General features: G+C 37.7%; 1 protein-coding gene across 1 annotated transcript; it reads right to left on the bottom strand.

Annotated features, from left to right (window-relative positions):
- Nucleotides 1-465: 465 nt before the first annotated feature.
- LOC145097377 (allene oxide cyclase, chloroplastic-like) lies at nucleotides 466-1,862 on the bottom strand. The gene is made up of 3 exons (XM_079034923.1): nucleotides 1,439-1,862; nucleotides 1,236-1,357; nucleotides 466-1,103 (listed from the first exon to the last, which is right to left on the bottom strand). Exons 1-3 carry the CDS (start codon nucleotides 1,758-1,760, stop codon nucleotides 699-701), a joined length of 849 nt encoding a protein of 282 aa, XP_078891049.1. The 5' UTR covers nucleotides 1,761-1,862; the 3' UTR covers nucleotides 466-698.
- Between the last annotated feature and the right edge of the window lie 18,403 nt (nucleotides 1,863-20,265).

Genomic DNA, 20,265 nt, shown 5'->3' with positions numbered 1-20,265 from the left:
ATTAATGAAAAACAAGAATCTTCCACGAACATCACGTGGATTTAACATAAACCCACATATACATGGAAGACTTAATAATTTAAAGCAGCCAAAAGATAGAAAACTACGCCGGATTGCTCATGGGCAAATCAATATCCAATTAGCAACTTGATTATCCACAAATTCAATTGAATATGCTTGCACCATAGTAACATTGACTTGACTATAACACAACAACTATGACATCAACATCAACAACTACGATCCTGAAAATCTCATTTGTAATGACTGCATCAAGGATAGATACCTTCCTGTTAAATATTGTGCTAAAATTATAAATCACTCAATCATCTAAGTTCTGAAATTCCACATGATACAATTATTTTTACAGAAGTAAAATAATTATTGCCAGTAATATGTAGTATACAGCATGCTCACCACCTAGTAACTCAAGTTGCTATTTTCAGAAAGTGTGCGACATAAATGGAAACTATCAATCCAACAAATATTTCGATTATTAATCACCTTACGCCAAATCTCATCCCATGAAAGACACACTCTCGAATCACAATGCCTGAATTTTTATTTTTACCCCTCAAAAGTACAAATCATAAAGCTGAAAGAACAACTCACATACACTGTCTCCAACTCACTAAAAAACTCTTCTAACTACAACAAAGCTAAGGTACCTCTCAGTAGTACCTATCACCATCATTACTTTAATCGGTGTAGTTAGTGCTTGTGGCCCCAGGCTCCGCTGCTTTCGCCGCCGGTGAAGCCTCCACCGCCGGTGAAGGAGGAACAGGGGTGACTAGCAACTCCGATGGAAGATCACCAGACAAACCCTGCAAGTAAAAAGTGTAGAATAGCTTGAAAGGGAACACTAGCTGCTGAAGTTTGACTTGTCCGTAAGCTCCGGCGAAGATCCCGGTGCCTCCGGTAACAGTAAGGTAAGTGTCCTCCGTCGTTAGGTACGCACCCTGGACCGCGATCTGTCCGTAATCTCCCAAGTGAAAGCTGTAAATAGCCTCGTACCTGTCACCTTTCTTCTCCGGCATGTTCTTGATCAGAATACATATTCCGGCGGTGATCCCCAATCTGGTCTGAAGATCCGCACTGTAAACCTGCATCAGAAACCAAATCGCCGTCAGTTTTTGAACATCGATCAGATCCTTTTTTTTTTCTTTTCTTTTTCGTAGTTAACTTGTAAACACAAAGAAAGTTCAGAGATCTAGAATATAAAGAAGATAAATTACTTTATTGGTAAACGGAACAAGATCACCGAGGGAATTCACAGGCTTTTGACCCAATCGGAGATACGCAGGACTCCCACGATCTCTCTCGTTGATCTCATACACAGACAGTTCTTGCACTTTCGCTGCAAATCACACAAAAGAATCAAACCCATAAACAATTTCCAAATCGTTTCATGAAAAGTTCAAAACTTTAATTTACTTACTGGGTCTTGAAGAATCCGATGGATTGCTTTGACTTTTCACACCAAACCATCTCCGGCTGCCGGAGGCATTCGCTGTGGGTGTGTGTGTGGCAATCAGTTTATGAGAGAAAACCGAGTTTGTGGAGTTCTTGAACGACAGGAGGTTAGGAGCAGCGGCGGTGGTTACGCCGGTGGTGCGTAGTAACTTGAGAGACGAAGGGATTGATTGCAAAGAAGCTGAAGTAGCAGCCATTAGAGTGGAAAGATCGTGTTTCTGATGAAGGTAGTGGATGGGATTTGGAGGTTTAATGGCGAGTGAAAGTGTTATGGATGTTAGAATCATGTGTATATGTGTGTGATTATATATAGTATTGAGAGTGTTTGTGGGGTGAAGGTGGAAGAGTAGGTGGACGGTGGGAGCATGGGATTGGTCAGAAAAACATGGAGTTTTCAAAAGCTGAATTCTCTCTTTCTTGGTCTTTTTAATGTTCTTTCATTCTTGAATCCAACGTAACAACACGGAAATGTGACCCACGTGATTTTTGACCAGCCTACTCGTTCTATGAGTTTACATTTGACCATATAGTCGGTTTTTTTTTTCACTTGGACGGTTTGGTGGTTTGGATTTGTTTTTGTTTTTGTATCTAATGGATGTAAAAAGATTAATTTGTATTTATTGATTTTATTTTATCTTTGTAATGCTAATCTATTAAAAAATATAAATAAAATGGTTCGGTCCCATTTTCCTGCCCTATACGACCTAGTTAACCCTTCTTCGTATCTTTCTGTTTGGTACCGTCGGCTTCCTCCCAACCTATTAAAATAACAAAAGGAGTAAATTATGTGAATAGAACGTACGGATTGGTTTTGTTTTGTGTTTAGTCTCTATGAAACATAAAATCACTAATCTATTTTTCTTTTTTTGATTTTTTGGTATATAATCCATATTTTAATAAAAGAATAGTTTTAACCTCTATTTGCTAAGTGTCATTTTCATACAACACCCTCATTAATATTATGTTAGACAACTCACCTCAAAATTCAAATTTATATTTTCTAATTATATGTTAATTTTGAAGTTATAATAACATTAAAAAATTTGATATATCTCTTAATTAATAATTAATAATTTATTTAAAATTATTAATTTAAAATAATTGATTAATAATTATTAAATTTTATTATGAATGTTTAATTAATTTTGTAATCATGGTTACCACGGGTTATAAACCAGTTTATATTATTATAAAACATTTAGGGCCCACTCCCACCATCTCTTCCTCCTTGCTTTCCCATCACCCTTCTTCTTCTATCTCGTATGCTTTTCCGAATACTTCAAAAAATCTCTGGCAACCACCACTCCATCTTCACGGATAGGTGGGAATGGAATATGCATTCATGAGCACTTTAGCTTCTATGGTGGATAGAATACTCCTCATGTTCTTGTCTGTAAAAAAAAAATACATTAATGATGTCTTGAACGAAATCACCAAAAAAAAAATCAAACCTACTTATCCATAATCTTAAACCAGATGAACACAAATCAAAGTATTGTAACCTAGTTACAATCTTATATGCAAAAAACATGTTCAAAACCTGATCAACCATGAAACTTAAATCAAACCTCTAATAAAAAAAACTCAATTACAATCCCAAAAGCAAAAAAACCAAAATAAACCCAAGATGCAGATCAACTGAAAAAATAAATATAAACATAGTTAAACATTCAATCAGGCTTCCCCATGACCTGAAATGCTAAACTTCCGGTGAGAACCTAATGCATGACTGCATCGATTGTGGAATAAGGGTGTGATGGTGGAATAAGGTGTAGGGAGGGTTGGTGGTTGGAACCATGATTCGGGTTTAGGGTCTGAACCATGGATGTTGCGATTATTTATCGGCGATGAGAGGAGATATTTTCTCGACGATTACGGTAGAAAATGATTGAGAATTTTAATGGTGATGAAGGTGATAATAATCATTCATGTGGGAGGAAGGTGAGCACGAGAGGAGAAAAGAGACAATGAAGATTATGGGTGGGGCCACTATATTAAATAATATTATAAACTATTATTAAAAAATTATTATTTCAAAAAAGAAACAACTAAGGGTATAGTAGTCATTTTAGGTATGAAATAGACTAAACGCGAAATAAAACTATAGGGACTGGTCCGAGCTAAAAAAAATTAGGGACCAAACGCGCAGACTACCCCAAACCACAGGGACCATTCGTCTAATTTACTTTAACAAAAACAACTTGAAGATTTACTTATTAAAACAATATTTTATAAAAAATAAGAGTTGAACCAAAAATAAAATGAAATCAAGTTTATGATCAAACAAAACACTACTAAGAAAAGAACAATATTACAAAGAACAACCTAACGATTATACAATACAGAAAGTAACATAAAAAACATAAAAAACAAATAACTCTATGAACCGAAAAACCCTAATGCGTGTTGAGAGAGAATAAAAGCAAATGTGTTGTGTGAAGAATGAACAACACTCCAGCTACGTGAACATTAAATTCAACATGTAATACCTATTGCATCATTCACGTTAATCAACAAGCATGTTCATTTGTTCATCTTTAGCATATACGAGCCAAAAACCATTAGATTAAGTATTTTTCAACTTTAGTCATCATCTTCCAAAATTAATTCAAGATAGATCCTATTGTAAAGTCCACTTCATCTTTAGCCCAACAAGCAACTTCTATTTAGTCCATTAAGATAGCTTGACCCCTAACATGTTAGTAACCATTGAAACATGGTATAGGGAACAACATTAGATATACACACTATATAAAAAAACATTTAAAGTACAATTACAGTTGAGAATGCTTAACTTTGAATCATTAGTTTTAATATTACCCTACAGTCTCAATTTTGAAATGGATCTAACATTTTCAACTTTCGAGACAAGTAAGCATGTTGTAGCTCAATTAAGGACTTTGTAAATACATTTGCAACCTGTTCTTTCGATGCAGTTTTATTTACCTTAACAATATCATCCAAAACTTTTTCCCTAACCAAGTGAATATCAATTTTGTGACAACCCGAAATTTCTTCTGTTCGACCCGTTAAAAAAATAAATTAATTCGGAATTTATTTCTGCTATTGTTAGCATTATTTTGGGTCTAGTTAAATATACTAAGCTCAGTACAATCAAGTTTTGGGTCCAAGAACGTGTTTTCTAAGTCAAAGCATCGTATCCGAGCCAAACATCCCTTCGAGAGGAGTGTACGGCCGCAAACTCGAGTTTACGGCCATACACCCCCACCCCACCCCTTGACCGAAAACTCACCCCTATAAAAGGGATGCTAGACCTTCATTTACCACTTTACACACTTCCTAAGCTTTCTCTCTCTCTACTCTCTCTTTACATCCATTGATTTTTGGCTCAAGAATCCTCAAGAATGTAAGTGATTCTTCACTTTGATTGTGTTTCAATCCCTTATCTAGTAATGAATCCATGTTTCATTTCATAATTTTCATCATTTTCTAGATTTTCTCTCTCACCAAGAACACCAAGAATGCACACTAGTTCTTGGTTGCTAAAAATCTCATTCCAAGCTTCCTAATAGTAAGTAACTACTTCCCATGCTTGATATCTGCTAGAAAACCTTGGATTTCACCTGAAAAACGGCCCAAAAGACATGAACAAGGAGGGTTTACGGCCGTAAACTCATGTGTACGGCCGTACACCCCTCACGAACGGTAAACCCTAGTATTTGGTCAAATATTGACCTTAAACACTCCTTTTAGCTATGCATGGGACTTAGAACACTTCTGGGAGGCTAGAAAGGACCTTGAAACACCGCAAATCGCACCTTTCATTGAGTGTTTACGACTGCAAACTCATGGGTCGTATACCCATTGGGCCGTAAACCCATGGACTGCAAACATTTGGGCCACAAACTCTTGGGCCGAAAACCTCATTGGGCCGCAAACCCGCGACCATACACCCCTGTTTACGGCCGCAAACTTCCCCTCTTCAATCACATGTGATTCTAACACTTAGTTTCAAGTGTTTCCTACTCCCTAAGGTGGTTTCCTTCCATAACAAATAGTGTTATGCCCTCACCTAATACATATATATGTGCTTCTATATGTTAAACATGACCCGTTTGTGTCTAAGGCTCCATTTGACACTCAACAACTCTTATTGATTTACACTCGAACACCATGTCAAACTGTGAGTTCATACCCCTACGCTTTTATGATTTTTAAATGTTTTCAGGGGGGGGGGGGGTGGGAATACAAGCCAAACACAAAGTTTTCAACAAGTCAAACTTATGCAAATTATACAAATCAATGATTTTTATAAGCATTTATGTCACACCCCCAAACCAAGGATGGCGGAAACGTCCTGGGGTGGAGGACTTCATGTATAGTATCATAACAACAATGACAATAGTGATGAAAGTAAACACAATCAACATATATATAATTGAAAGAGTTACATCATTGTAGGAATTACATGTTTCAAAATCAATTATAATATGTTGACAAAACATGAAATGCTTGACGTCTTAACGTCCCATCCTCAAAATGCACTTGATTTCCTGTTTAGTGATTTCCTGAGAATACAAGTTGTTTGAAAAGTGTCAACACAAAGGTTGGTGAGTTCATAAGTTTTTGAGATAAAGAGTTTGGAAACCGTTCTTTGTAATGTGTTGTGTGTCACCAAGAAAAATCCAATATTTTCCTTTAAAAAGTTATGTGGTCCTAAATCCCAGAACCAAGAATGAACAAGTATTTTCCATACTTAATGATATAACCGTGGTTTTAAATCGGCATAAAACCCTTTTTTTATATGAAAGCGTACAAGTATTTTTCCATACTTAAAGTAATTTCTGTGAGCTAAATCGACATAACTCGCTAATTTAAAGTTAGAACCCGTAAATCTTATGATTTGTTAATACCACATGTGAGCTATCATAACCATACTTGACATAGACGGCCTCGTAATACGACGTTCTTCAGGCGTCGCCGTTAAATGACACTTGTCACCACAGACCTGCCGGTCTAGCTGTTGCAAGCAGCTCAGGTGTGGGTTTGTCAAACCCAATATAGATCTATACACAACTATCACGTTCTCCCTACAAGAGACTCTGGTTACAATTTATAGGACTTTTTGACTTGGTTACTTTGGAAGTAACCCGAAGCGAATGACTCACAAATTTATTCATTAACAGATTTACATGAACTAAACTGAAAACCTTTGATAAATAAGTTGGAAAAGTAAATGATACATAAACTATACCTATTATAGTTTATCCAAAATGTTTGTAATGTATAGGAGCTCTTTTATGAAAACACATTAGTGTTTTGAATCCATAAACTATGCTTATTATAGCTTAATATATGTATTCTAAATGAATGAATAATCTTATCATGAATGGCTAAGTTTCAGTTTATGATGATAAACTAACAAGGAAACACATTCAATATTTAGAACTTATTGTTATACACTTTGCTCAACATAATACAAAGTGTTATGAAAGTTATAAGCTGTTAACTAGTTTTTAACCTTTCTGCGCTGTTTTAGGAAAATCATGGAAAAATCATACGGAGTTGAAAACTGAATCCGTAAATTCTGAGAGTTCCTAAAATTTGTCTAGTTTACTCATAATTTTTATCATGATTTATGGAAGTCTTTAACGTGTGTTAAAATGTCCATATTTACAGACTGGTCCAAATTTGTTCTTGAAATGATAGGCTGTTTTGCAAAAATCACCATAAATTGTAGAAAAATCGTGTGGAGATGTGCAAGTACTAATTTTAAAGCTAAGAACTGGAACTACTTGCACCGAAAACAATTTTGAAAACTAAAATGTTTAAGTTGTCCAAAACAGTCCGTGAATGGAGTCCAACGTTTCTGATGAAAGCTGTTAGAAAAGTTTAGTTATGTTCTTGGTGTTTTAACTTGTACCCCCCCCCCCCCCCCTAAAAATTTGAGAAAACATGAAAATGTAGGGGTATGAACTCACCTTGAGTGATTTCAGTAGATGATTGTTGAAGAATGGAAGTGTTCAACTCAAGAACACTTGAAGATGCCTTGAAGATTTTTGAGAATCTAACATTAAAGTGATGGAGTTTGTGTAAGCAATCGATGATTGGAGTAGAATGAAGTGTCATAATCTCATGGAGGATGTTAATACTTACCAAAGGTAGAAGAAAAGCTTGGAGAATGGCCTTGAATCCCGAATTTTAGAGAGAGAAAGTGAGAAAAAATGAAGTTTGATCTTGATGGAAGAATGAGAGAAAATGAGAGAAGTTAGGAGAGAGGATGGATGTTCCAGCCTTATGGACGCGGGGAGGGCTGGTAAATGAGTGGAAAGGACATTGAAGTGACCTAGGTAAGGTGGGGAGGTGTGGCTGGTCATAGAGTGGGTGTGGGGATGGTTGCTTGTGTCATAAGGTAAGGCAAAGTCCTCACTCAACCTTTGTACTTCACCCACTCATTTCTTGGATAATATTTATATTAAAAATGTGGGAATTAATGATTTATGGGCTTTTAATTGTTAAAATAAAGTTTTGGGTGAAAATCTCGCGTTAAAACAATTAAAAACGGGCCTAAAACGCAAAACTAGTCGAAAACCGAGTGAAAATGAGCCTCCTACAAGACCTCTCGGTCCTAGGCCGAGGTTCGATCCCTTCTGTTGCTGGGCCGAAAGTGAAATGGAGCGAAAGGGTAGGAGGCGAAATGGACCGAAGGTACCTTCGGTTCCCTGTGCGAGGTTCGGTTCATCATGCGAGGCTCGGTCCGAGAGGGTTCGCTTCTGATGCCTTCGCTTCTGATGCCTTCGCTTCTGACAAGTTCGCTTCCTAAGAGGGGTTTCGGGTCCTTAAGAGGGTTCGACTCCTTAAGAGGGGTTTCGGGTCCTTAAGTCTTTTTATCCGTTTTTACCTCGTTTTAAGCGGTTTTTGACCCGGTTAAGGGTCGGGATGGCCCGAAAGACTACAAAAAGTTTAAGGAACTTTTGAGAGAGATTTGGGAGAGATTTCACATTCTTGGAGAGATTTCTCATACAAAGAGAGATTTGGGAGAGATTTGACATACGTGGAGAGATTTGGGAGAGATTTGACATTCTTGGAGAGATTTCACATACGGAGAGAGATTTGGGAGACATTTCACATACTTGGAGAGATTTGGGAGAGATTTGACATTCTTGGAGAGATTTGGGAGAGATTTGACATTCTTGGAGAGATTTCACATACGGAGAGAGATTTGGGAGAGATTTTACATACTTGGAGAGATTTGGGAGAGATTTGACATTCTTGGAGAGATTTGGGAGAGATTTGACATTCTTGGAGAGATTTCACATACGGAGAGAGATTTGGGAGAGGTTTCACATACTTGGAGCGAGATTTTAGATAAAAAGAGATAGAGTGAAAACGATTGAGAGAGGTTTCGTGTGTGACATTTGTGAGTGTTTGGCTCCACAACGCAAGGTCCGTAAACCCCATTAAGCCAGGTTTTAGGATCTTACACACTCCCGATGAGTATGCAACATTGTTTTATCGTTTTTGTTCATTGTTTAGCACTAAGGCTAAGGAAAATTAAACACATGAATTTTTCGAGTGATGTTTTCTCATTAAAATAGTGAGTTATACAGTAATTACATAACACGAACCCTAATATACAAGGTTTAATTTAGTTGACCAGTTTGACTCGTTGACTTTGTTCGACTTTGACTTGACCTGAAATTGACTATTGTCACAATTTAGATAATTAAACCCGTTTTGTAGTATGCGAAGCATAAGGGACGTTTTCTAAATTTAATTGCATAGTTTTTCCGAACATTTAACGAACATAACTTTTCAGTCAAACTATAAATGGTATAGTTTGGGGATTTTATTACTAGTCTTACAAATGCAACTTACTTACACGGTTGAATATATAAACTATGACAAATTTAGTTTATAATATATGTTACTACGAGAGTACAACAGTAAATAATTATTTTGTATAATTATTTTTACTCTACAAAACATACCTCAGATTTACATACGAAAGAATAGTACGCTTACATATTATTACACGTAAAGTCGGGACACACATCCTTGGGCGCTTACAACATTAACTAAGTGGAGGACTACCCTTATGAACCAGAATTTCATGGAGGGAAAGTGTGACTTTTGTGTATAGATCTATACTGGACTAACTATCCCGCACTTGGTTGTTAGCTACAGTCAGACCGACAGGTCTACAGGTGACAAATGTAAATATTCATATGCAATGTAATGGTTGTGTTTAATTTGATTACTATAATGCAATTGTTGTGATACTTCATATGACGTCATCCACCCTCGGACATTTCCACCGTTTTTCTTACGGTTCGGGAGTGTGACAGATTGGTATCAGAACTATTGTTTCTAGTGAACTAAGTATACCGAACCTTACATGGTATACAACTATACACTCTAAGGGGTTGAAGTGATCAAAACTAAAAGTATACTTTTAAAATATAAGTAATTTATAAGAAGTGTACAAGTATACCTATATACCAGAAACAATATCATAAGTAGAACAAAACAAAAGTATTTGGATGTTGGACACTGCGGTTAAACCTGAGCAGTTATGTAATCATGTTTAGGGTCAATATAGCCTGATCAACTATATTTATTCGAGACATGACCAACATGTGCTTGGGAGTGATTGTGGTGTTGCAGCAGGCCTAAAACTTACCAAGTATCCATACATCGAGATATCAATATAACAAACCATATAACTCAAAAATACTATAGGATTATTTTATCTAGAGTCGAACTCATTACAAAACTTCATTTCCAAGTGTTGCTACTCATTCCTTTTAGCGATAGTTTTCTTACATTAGTAACTCTTTCTTGTTTATCGCTTAGTAGAACACTCTATCTATCAGTCTGAGATATATCTCGCTTCATATCTCTTGATTCGAATCTAGAGGACTTACCATCCTCTTCTTCCTGATTATTTTTAGAGCGAGATGCCTCCGAAGAAAAGACCCAACAAAAAGAACAACAATACCCCAACATATCCAGCACCACCTCCTCAATTCGATCCTGCTATGTTCCAGGAAGCAGTCACGGCTGTTGTGGCTGCCGCAATGTCACAAATAAATTCTGGTGGCTCTAGCGGATCGGGTCGTGGTGCCCAACCCCTCAATCTTGATGGAAGCCAAGGACACCAGAAGGAGTGCTCCTATAAAGACTTCATGAATGCAAAACCCACATCCTTCGACGAGAATGGAGGTGTTATTGCCCTAACTCGATGGTTCGAAAAGATCGAGTCCATCTTCGAAATTTGTTCCTGTTCTGAAGCCAACAAGGTGAAATTCGCCGCTTGCACTTTCACCAACAGAGCATTGACCAGGTGGAATGGTTGGGTCAAATCCCTAACCCTTCCAGTTGCAAATCCTATGGGTTGGGAGAGCTTGAAAGAACTCATGCTTGCTGAATACTACCCAAGGGGCGAGATGCAAAAAATGGAGCACGAATTATGGAACTTGAAGATGAAGGGTTCCGACATTGCCTCCTACACGGCTAGATTCTGTGATTTGGCTCTCCTCTGTCCGGGAATGGTCACCCCGGAAAGCAAGAAAATAGAAAGATACATTTGGAGATTGACGCCCTCAACGCAAGGAAATGTCTTGGCCGCTAGGCCAACCACTTTCGACAGCGCCAAGTGCCTGGCGCAGATGTTGATAGATCACAGAGTTGATCTTGATAAAGTGACAGCCGCTCCCGAACCAACGAAGGTGAGTGGTCAGAAAATAAAATTCTGGAAGCAGCGGAAGGGCCAGCCTTCGCAGGAGCCCTCAAAGAAACAACAAACGGTGGCAGTTCACGCTGCTACTACTCCTGCCGCTGCTCCTGCCATTCAAGCACCTACCAGTAGATATGCTGGTACCCTTCCTCGGTGTGACAAGTGCAACTATCATCATAATCCAGACCCATGCCATGAAATGCTCTGCAAAAGTTGTTGCAAAAAGGGGCACACAACTCACATTTGTAAGGAACCAGTCCAACCAACCAATCAGGCATCTGGAGCAGGTGTTGGTCAAGCCTGTTATGGATGTGGTGAAGTCGGACATTATAAGAGAAATTACCCCAAAGCGACCACAACTGGCAACACAGGAAGAGTACTAACCATGGGGCAAGAGGAGGCAGTTGTTGACCCTACCGTTGTTTCGGGTACATTCCTCCTTGACGACTCTTATGCGTGCATTCTTTTCGATTCTAGTGCGGAGAGAAGTTTTGTTAGTCATGCATTCAAGCATCTTCTCAAACATAAACCTCAACTCTTAACCAAAACATTTACCGTTGAGATGGATAATGGTGAGAAAGAGAGCACTAATTCGTAGGTTGTACCCTTATCCTAAACAATCATTCCTTTCCGATCGACGTTAAGCCAGTTTCCATAAAAAGCTTCGATGTCATCATCGGCATGGATTGGTTGAGCCTCAATCTTGCTGCTATCCTTTGTTACGAAAAAGCAATTCGTCTCAATATTTCCTCTGGTGAAACCCTCATGATATATGGTGATAAACTCAGCTCGAACCTTCGTATCATTTCGTGCATCAAAGCCCAAAAATTCTTGCGAAAGGAGAGTCATGCATTCCTAGCCCATGTCGTTAATAAGAAACAGGAAGTTAAAGACCTTGAGAGCATCCCCAAAGTCTGTAATTTTCCTGATGTCTTTCCTGAAGAGCTTCCAGGAATTCCTCCCAAATGCCAAGTCGAGTTCCAAATCGACCTAATCCTTGGAGATATCCCCATAGCTAAATCCCCATATCGTATAGCGCCAGCAGAAATGTAAGAGTTATCCAGCCAGCTCAATGAACTCCTCAACAAAGGATTCATCAGACGGAATTCCTCACCCTGGGGAGCCCCGACTTTATTCGTGAAAAAGAAGGATGGATCCTTTCGGATGTGCATTGACTACTGCGAACTGAACAAGCTCACTGTCAAAAACCGATATCCTCTTCCCCGAATCGACGACCTCTTCGACCAACTTCAAGGAGCCAGATACTTCTCCAAAATAGACCTAAGATCAGGGTACCATCAGCTGCTAGTCCACGAGGGTGATGTTCCTAAGACATCATTTCAGACTCGATATGGTCACTACGAGTTCGCAGTAATGCCCTTCGGTCTAATCAACGCACCGACGATATTCATGGACCTAATGAACCGAGTGTGCCGTCCTTTCCTGGACAAGTTTGTTATCGTGTTCATCGACGATATACTTTTCTATTCCAAAAGCGAAGAAGATCACACGCAACATTTGAGATTAGTGCTGGAAACTCTAAGGACGGAAAAGATGTACGCGAAATTCTCCAAGTGAGAATTTTGGATTCGAAAAGTAACCTTCCTAGGTCACGTGGTAAGCGAGGAAGGCATACACGTGGACCCCTACAAAATCAAAGCGATAGAAAATTGGTCAGCACCGAAGACACCCACATAATTCCGTCAATTCTTGGGCCTCGCTGGCTATTATCGCAGGTTTATCCAAAATTTCTCCAAAATTGCCAAACCCTTAACCACTCTTACTTAGAAAGGTGTACCCTTTTGTTGGAGTGAAAATCAAGAGATTACATTCTAAACGTTAAAGCGGGCCTTATGCAGTGCACCTATCCTGTCTCTGCCCGAAGGAACGGAGGACTTCGTTGTCTACTGCGATGCATCCATTCAGGGCTTAGGCTGTGTGCTCATGCAGCGAGGAAAGGTTATCGCCTATGCCTCAAGACAACTGAAAGCACACAAAGTCAACTATACAAATCACGATTTAGAGTTGGGAGCAGTGGTCTTCACATTAAAACATGGAGACATTATCTCTACGGAACTAAGTGCACCATCTTCACTGACCATAAAAGCCTGCAGCACATCTTCAACTAGAAGGAGCTGAACATGAGACAACGGTGATGGGTAAAACTACTCAGTGATTATGAGTGCGAAATTTGCTACCATCCCAGCAAGGCCAATGTGGTGGCAGATGCCCTTAGCCGAAAGGAATGCTCAGGTCGGAAAGTTAAAGCACTAACCATGACCATCCATTCCTACTTATCCACACAAATTAGAGAGGCTCAGCTGGAAGCCTTAAAATCAGAGAACATGTCGGGTGAATCCTTGAGAGGAATGGAAAAGAACCTAGAGATCAAGGGAGATGGAGTGTACTATTTCATGTATTGGATTTGGACCCCAAAGTTCGGAGGATACAGGGAGGTTGTCATGAACGAAGCTCACAAGAATATATACTCCGTTCATCCAGGTTTGGATAAGATGTACCTCGATCTCAAGAAGTTGTATTGGTGCAAACATGAAGGCAGAGATTTCTACCTTCGTGGGCAAGTGTTTGACTTGTTCCAAGGTGAAGGTTGAATATCAGAAGCCCTAGGGTCTACTCCAGCAGCCGGAGATACCTGAGTGGAAGTGGGAGAAAATTTCTATGGATTTTATCACAAAATTACCCAAATCTCCGAGTGGGTACGACACCATATGGGTAATAGTCGACCGATTGACAAAATCCGCTCACTTCCTACCAATCAAAGAAACGTTCAAGATGGAAAGACTTACTCGGATTTATATCCAAGAGATATTTCATCTGCATGGTGTGCCAGTTTCCATTATCTCCGATCGAGATAGCAGGTTTACCTCGAGATTTTGGCAGTCATTGCAGAAGGCTCTTGGAACTAAGCTGGATATAAGCACAACTTACCATCCTCAGACAGATGGACAGAGTGAGAGGACCATTTAGACGTTAGAAGAAATCCTAAGAGCATGCGTCATAGATTTTGGTAAGTCATGGGACACCTATTTTCCCTTGGTCGAGTTCTCCTACAACAACAGTTACCATACCAGCATCAAGGCTACGCCTTTCGAAGCCCTTTCTGGCCGTAAGTGCAGATCCCCTCTGTGCTGGGCTGAAGTGGGCGACATGCAGCTAGCCAAGGGGCAAGTCCCTGACAGCACTCTCACTAGTCCATAAATCATCCACGAAACTATAGAAAAAATCATTCAAATCCGAGAACGACTGAAAGCCTCACGAGACAGACAAAAGAGCTACGCCGATAAACGACGAAAACCTTTGGAGTTCCAGGTTGGAGACCATGTTCTGCTAAAGGTCTCACACTGAAATGGCATGGTACGCTTTGGAAAGCGTGGAAAGCTGAATATGAGATACATAGGACCATTCAAAATCCTTGCTAGAATTGGTCCTGTGGCGTACAAACTTTGCTTACCACAAGAGCTTAACAACATCCATCCCGTCTTCTATGTCTCAAATATTAAAAAGTGTCTATACGACGAGACCCTTATGATCCCTCTCTATGATATTGAAATCAACAAAAACCTTAACTTCGTAGAAGAATGAGTCGAAATCATGGACCGAGAGATCAAGTGAATGAAACAAAGTCGCATCCCGATAGTGAAGGTTCGCTGGAATACCAAACGGGGACCTGAATTCACTTAGGTGCGCGAAGATCAAATGAAACAGAAATATCCACATCTCTTTCCAAATCCATGATTTGTATTCTATGTTCGAATTTCGGGACGAAATTCCCTCTAACGGGGGGATGATGTGACAACCCGAAATTTCTTCTGTTCGAACCGTTAAAAAAATAAATCAATTCGAAATTTATTTATGCTCTTGTTAGCATTATTTTGGGTCTAATTAAATATACTAAGCTCAGTACAATCAAGTTTTGGGTCCAAGAACGCATTTTCTAAGTCAAAGAATCACATCCGGGCCAAACACCCCTTCGAGAGGAGTGTACGGCCGCAAACTCGAGTTTACGGCCGTACACCCCCACCCCACCCCTTGATCGAAAACTCACCCCTATAAAAGGGATGCTAGACCTTCATTTACCACTTTACACACTTCCTAAGCTTTCTCTCTCTACTCTTTCTCTACATCCATTGATTTTTGGCTCAAGAATCCTTAAGAATGTAAGTGATTCTTCACTTTGATTGTGTTTCAATCCCTTATCTAGTAATGAATCCATGTTTCATTTCATAATTTTCAGCATTTGCTAGATTTCTCTCTCACCAAGAACACCAAGAACAGACACTAGTTCTTGGTTGCTAAAAATCTCATTCCAAGCTTCCTTATAGTAAGTAACTACTTCCCATGCTTGATATCTGCTAGAAAACCTTGGATTTCACCTGGAAATCGACCTAAAAGACATGAACACGGAGGGTTTACGGCCGTAAACTCATGTGCACGGCCGTACACCCCTCATGGACGGTAAACCCTAGTATTTGGTCATATATTGACCTTAAACACTCCTTTTTGCTATGCATGGGACTTAGAACACTTCTGGGAGGCTAGAAAGGACCTTGAAACACCGCAAATCACACCTTTCATTAAGTGTTTACGACTGCAAACTCATGGGACGTATACCCATTGAGCCGTAAATCCATGGGGCCGTGAACCCATAGACCACCAACATTTGGGCCGAAAAGCTTAGTGGGCCGCAAACCCACGACCGTACACCCCTGTTTATGGCCGCAAACTTCCCCTCTTCAATCACATGTGATTCTAACACTTAGTTTCAAGTTTTTCCTATTCCCTAAGGTGGTTTCCTTCCATAACAAATAGTTTTATGCCCTCACCTATTACATATATGTACTCCTGTATGTTAAATAGGATCCGTTTGTGTCCGAGGCTCCATTTGACACTCAACAACTCTTATTGATTTACACTCGAACACCATGTCAAACTGTGAGTTCATACCCCTACGCTTTTATGGTTTTTAAACATTTTCAGGGGGTGGGGGAGGGAATACAAGCCAAACACAAAGTTTTCAACAAGTCAAACTTATGCAAATTGTACAAATCAATGATTTTTATAAGCATTTAGATAATTAAACCGCTTTTGTAGTATGCGGAGCATAAGGGATGTTTTCTAAATTTAATTGCATAGTTTTCCGAACATTTAACGAACATAACTTTTCAGTCAAACTATAAAGGGTATAGTTTGGGGATTTTATTACCAGTCTTACAAATGCAACTTACTTATACGGTTGAATATATAAACTATGACAGATTTAGTTTATAACATACATTACTACGAGAGTACAAAAGTAAATAATTATTTTTACTCTACAAAACATACCTCCGATTTACATACAAAAGAACAGTACGCTTACATATTATTACACGCAAAGTCGTTAACTTAATTGGGAGACACATCCTTGGGCACTTACAACATTAACTAAGTGGAGGACTACCCTTATGAACCAATATTTCCTGGAGGAAAAGCGTGGCTTTTGTGTATAGGTCTATACGGGACTAACTATCCCGCACCTGGCTACTAGCTACAGTCGGACCGACAGATCTACGGGTGACAAATGTCATAAAGGATATCGATGTCCGTTTCACATCGTATCAAGTTTAAGTATGGTCATAAAACTCGCCAAACATACGACATATTTACGTAATAATATACTCATGAACAATTGCTTTAATAACATAAGTGTGATACTTATGCCTTACAGTTTCAGAACCATTAAAGCAAAAAAAAACATGTATACCAAGGAAAATATGGGATTTTCCTAGACAAACAGAACATACTTTACATATTGGTGGTAGCCATGGTTTCGATACAAACGATACTTTACATACAATGAAAATTTAACATTTATATAAATTCAGTGACTAGTTTTCATTACAAAAACATGCTTATGAACTCACCAACTTTATGTTGATATGTTTTCAAAACCGCTTGTATTCTCAGGACAATAATAGACAGGTACCCATGTCAGCTATTGGAGAAGATGGAGCATCTTGGAGTCACGTCTTTTACTTTTGTTATATACTAATGTATAAAAAATATGTTCTTTAAACAAATGTAAATATTCATATGAATGTAATGGTTGTGTTTACTTTGATTAGTATGATGCAATTGTTGTGATACTACATATGACGTCATCCACCCTCGGACGTTTCTGTCATTTTTCTTACGTTTCAGGGGTGTGACAAATTTCGACGTGTTTGGTTCTTTCATGAAAAATATGATTCAGACTTATTTGAGTTGTTGAATTATTATCACGCCAAATATCAATTAGAAGCTGAATTTTAATACCCAAATCTCTTAAAAGTTTTATGACCCGTATCACATGTAACTAATGCCAATTCCATATATTCTGCTTCATTGGAAGAACGAGACACTATTGCTTGTTTTTTTCTTTTCCAAGAGATTACGGATTCTCTTAGAAATACACAAAAACTTGTAATAGATCTATGTGTACTTAAACGTCTTCCCCAGTCAACATCAACATGAGAAATTAAATTCAAATTATTTAACTTTCTAACTGTAACACCTTTACCTAGATTATGTTTTAGATATCTAAGAACTCTAATATCAAGTTTCAAATGTGATTTTCTAAGAGAGTGCATAAACTGTCTCAAGTTTAGAATTGCAAATGAAATATCCGGTCGCGTGTTGGTAAGATAAATCAACTTAACTACCAACTAATGGTATCCAATAAACTTTACCAATAATTCTTTCTTTTCATCAACACCCTTACTACTAAATACAGTTGACAAATCTCAAGGTGTATTCACAAGTATACATCCTAGTAATTCATACTCATGTGGTTCCAATGTATACTTTCATTGGCTCAAACAAATACCATAAAGAATGCTAAAAATTTCGATTCCCAAGAAAAATTTCAATAAATCTAAATCTTAAATTCTAAATTTTGTTTTTAAAAAATGAGTTGACCTTTTCAACTTTTGAACTAGATTACCCGTCAAAATTATTGTTTGGTTTTAGTTAAAAAATAGTTTCATAAACTAGAATAATATGGCAACAGAAGACTTAAAATTTTGAACATAACATAACATTTTATACCCACCAAGGATTTCCTTGCAAGTTATAGAAAGATAAAAATACCAACCATAGAAAGAATGAAGAAATAACAACCTTTTTGTTCTTTGGGTCCTCTTGGGAGGCTTGGAAGTTGATGAAAAATGTGGAACCTTTGAGACACCAACAATGACTCAACTTGATGTAGATGCTAGTCCATAAACTCTTAAACCCTTAAGCTTTAAGTTCATAACCAATATAAACTTAAAGAGGGCATGAAAATGCAAGTAGTCTTCAAGAAGAGAGAGAGAGAGAGAGTAACCTCCTATAAGGAGGTTACAATTTCGGTAAGCAAGAATGAAGCACCCAATTCAAGAGTGGAAGCCTCATATTTATATTGTCTTAAAATGAAGTCTTTAACCATTAGATCCTTCCACTTTAGACAAGCATGCCCCTTACATGTCTCCCATGCTTCTTATTACTTTTGATTAAACAAACATGAAAGCCATATTCTTGTCTTTTGACTCTTATTTTATAAAAAAAAAAATAATAAAAGGAAGAATATAAAAGCTTTATATTTTAAAAACCAATTTTACAAAATATAAACTTTAACTTTTTGGTAAAAGACAAAAGAATTTATCTAGTCCAAAATGTTGTGATTGACTTATTAATTCATACCATATGAATTATATATAATGTTACTTACTAATGGAAATTATTATTTCCTAGAAATAAATAATTTCCAATTTAATTATAAGAGTTTATTGAATATTTATTAAAATCAATTCCTAATAAATAATCAATTATATCAAGTTGTTGTTAGTGTGATCCATTAGTATCATATGTTAATTAGCAATATCACTTTAATATGATTCTTGAGCATACTAGACCTTTAAATCTCCCACTTGCGCAAGACTCATATTAGATTGATATAGATAGTGGTGAACATCTAGCAACATTTCACTGCCCCCAACAACATACGACTTTGTGCCATTCTATCAACGCCCTATTCCCAAAAAGCTCAAAGCTACAATTGGTGTATAAGGTAAGTTTATCAGTTATCCCTTTGCTATAGAAATCATGTTGAACATGAGATACAGATCACGATTAATCTCATTAGTCGTTCAACTTTTGTTAAGGCACCTTAGATGTATAACTCTCAACACATAAGAGTAACACATCCAATCTTGACTCCATAAGCCTCTTGAATAGTTCACACCATACCTAAAAATGGCTTTTATAACTGCCCGGTTAAGGAACAACATTTGACCATATCAAAGCATAGTACTCCCTACACTTAAGTCCCACTATGTGTCTCAGGTGTTAAACATACAATGATAGTACCTTTTAATCAAGTATCATTCATGATAGCAATCCATGAAATGATCTTGATGCAGTTCAGTTCAATACTAGTTCTCTGACAAGTATATATGAAACTTGGTTGTAACCAATTACCTACTTTCATCTAGTGAGAGTCAACCAATCCAATTCATATTAGTCTTACTTCATAATTGCTCCCACAATTATAACCGACTATGAACTTTTAGAGTAATAACATTATTCATGGATTAAACATGTTAATATAGAACACAACAAGTATTAATGTGATGATTATATCCCAATATATCATAACATTATCTAATAGTTGTTGTTATAATGTTCCAATATCCAAATACTAAATCCAAATTAAAACCAATTTCTAGAATAATAATGTCTTATAGCTGAAGTGTGATCATTCATACTTAGCTCAAAAGAATGACCTTATCAATGGATATGACAAAATTTAATTTGTGGGAATTTTGTGAATACTATCATCTCCATACTTAACTTTACTATCAGTATAGTTAAATATCTTGGAAAATATGATTGGTGTTCTTTCATGACATAGAGTCTCTTAGCTTGATTAAGTATACTCTCTAAGTCACAAAGATTTCTATGTGATCCTTGAATGGCAGAAATCAACATAGTTTTTCAATGATCCAATTCATCCAATCATATTTGAACTCAACTTCTAAACTAGTGTATTCGTAATTTGTAGTAGATTGTGTCAT

Source organism: Lactuca serriola, chromosome 4 (assembly GCF_051521515.1).
Source record: "Lactuca serriola cultivar US96UC23 chromosome 4, Lser_US96UC23_V15, whole genome shotgun sequence".
Lineage (NCBI taxonomy): Eukaryota > Viridiplantae > Streptophyta > Magnoliopsida > Asterales > Asteraceae > Lactuca > Lactuca serriola.
Note: the sequence above shows the minus strand (reverse complement) of the source record. Positions and strands in the feature narration are given on the sequence as shown.

Bases quoted from the DNA above. Each gene is read 5' to 3' on its own strand.
- LOC145097377 (XM_079034923.1), bottom strand. From the start codon at position 1,760: ATGATTCTAACATCCATAACACTTTCACTCGCCATTAAACCTCCAAAT. The intron at 1,358-1,438 runs GTAAGTAAATTA...TGTGATTTGCAG, and splicing joins ATCGGATTCTTCAAGACCCA to CGAAAGTGCAAGAACTGTCT. The intron at 1,104-1,235 runs GTAATTTATCTT...TTTCTGATGCAG, and splicing joins TTGTTCCGTTTACCAATAAA to GTTTACAGTGCGGATCTTCA.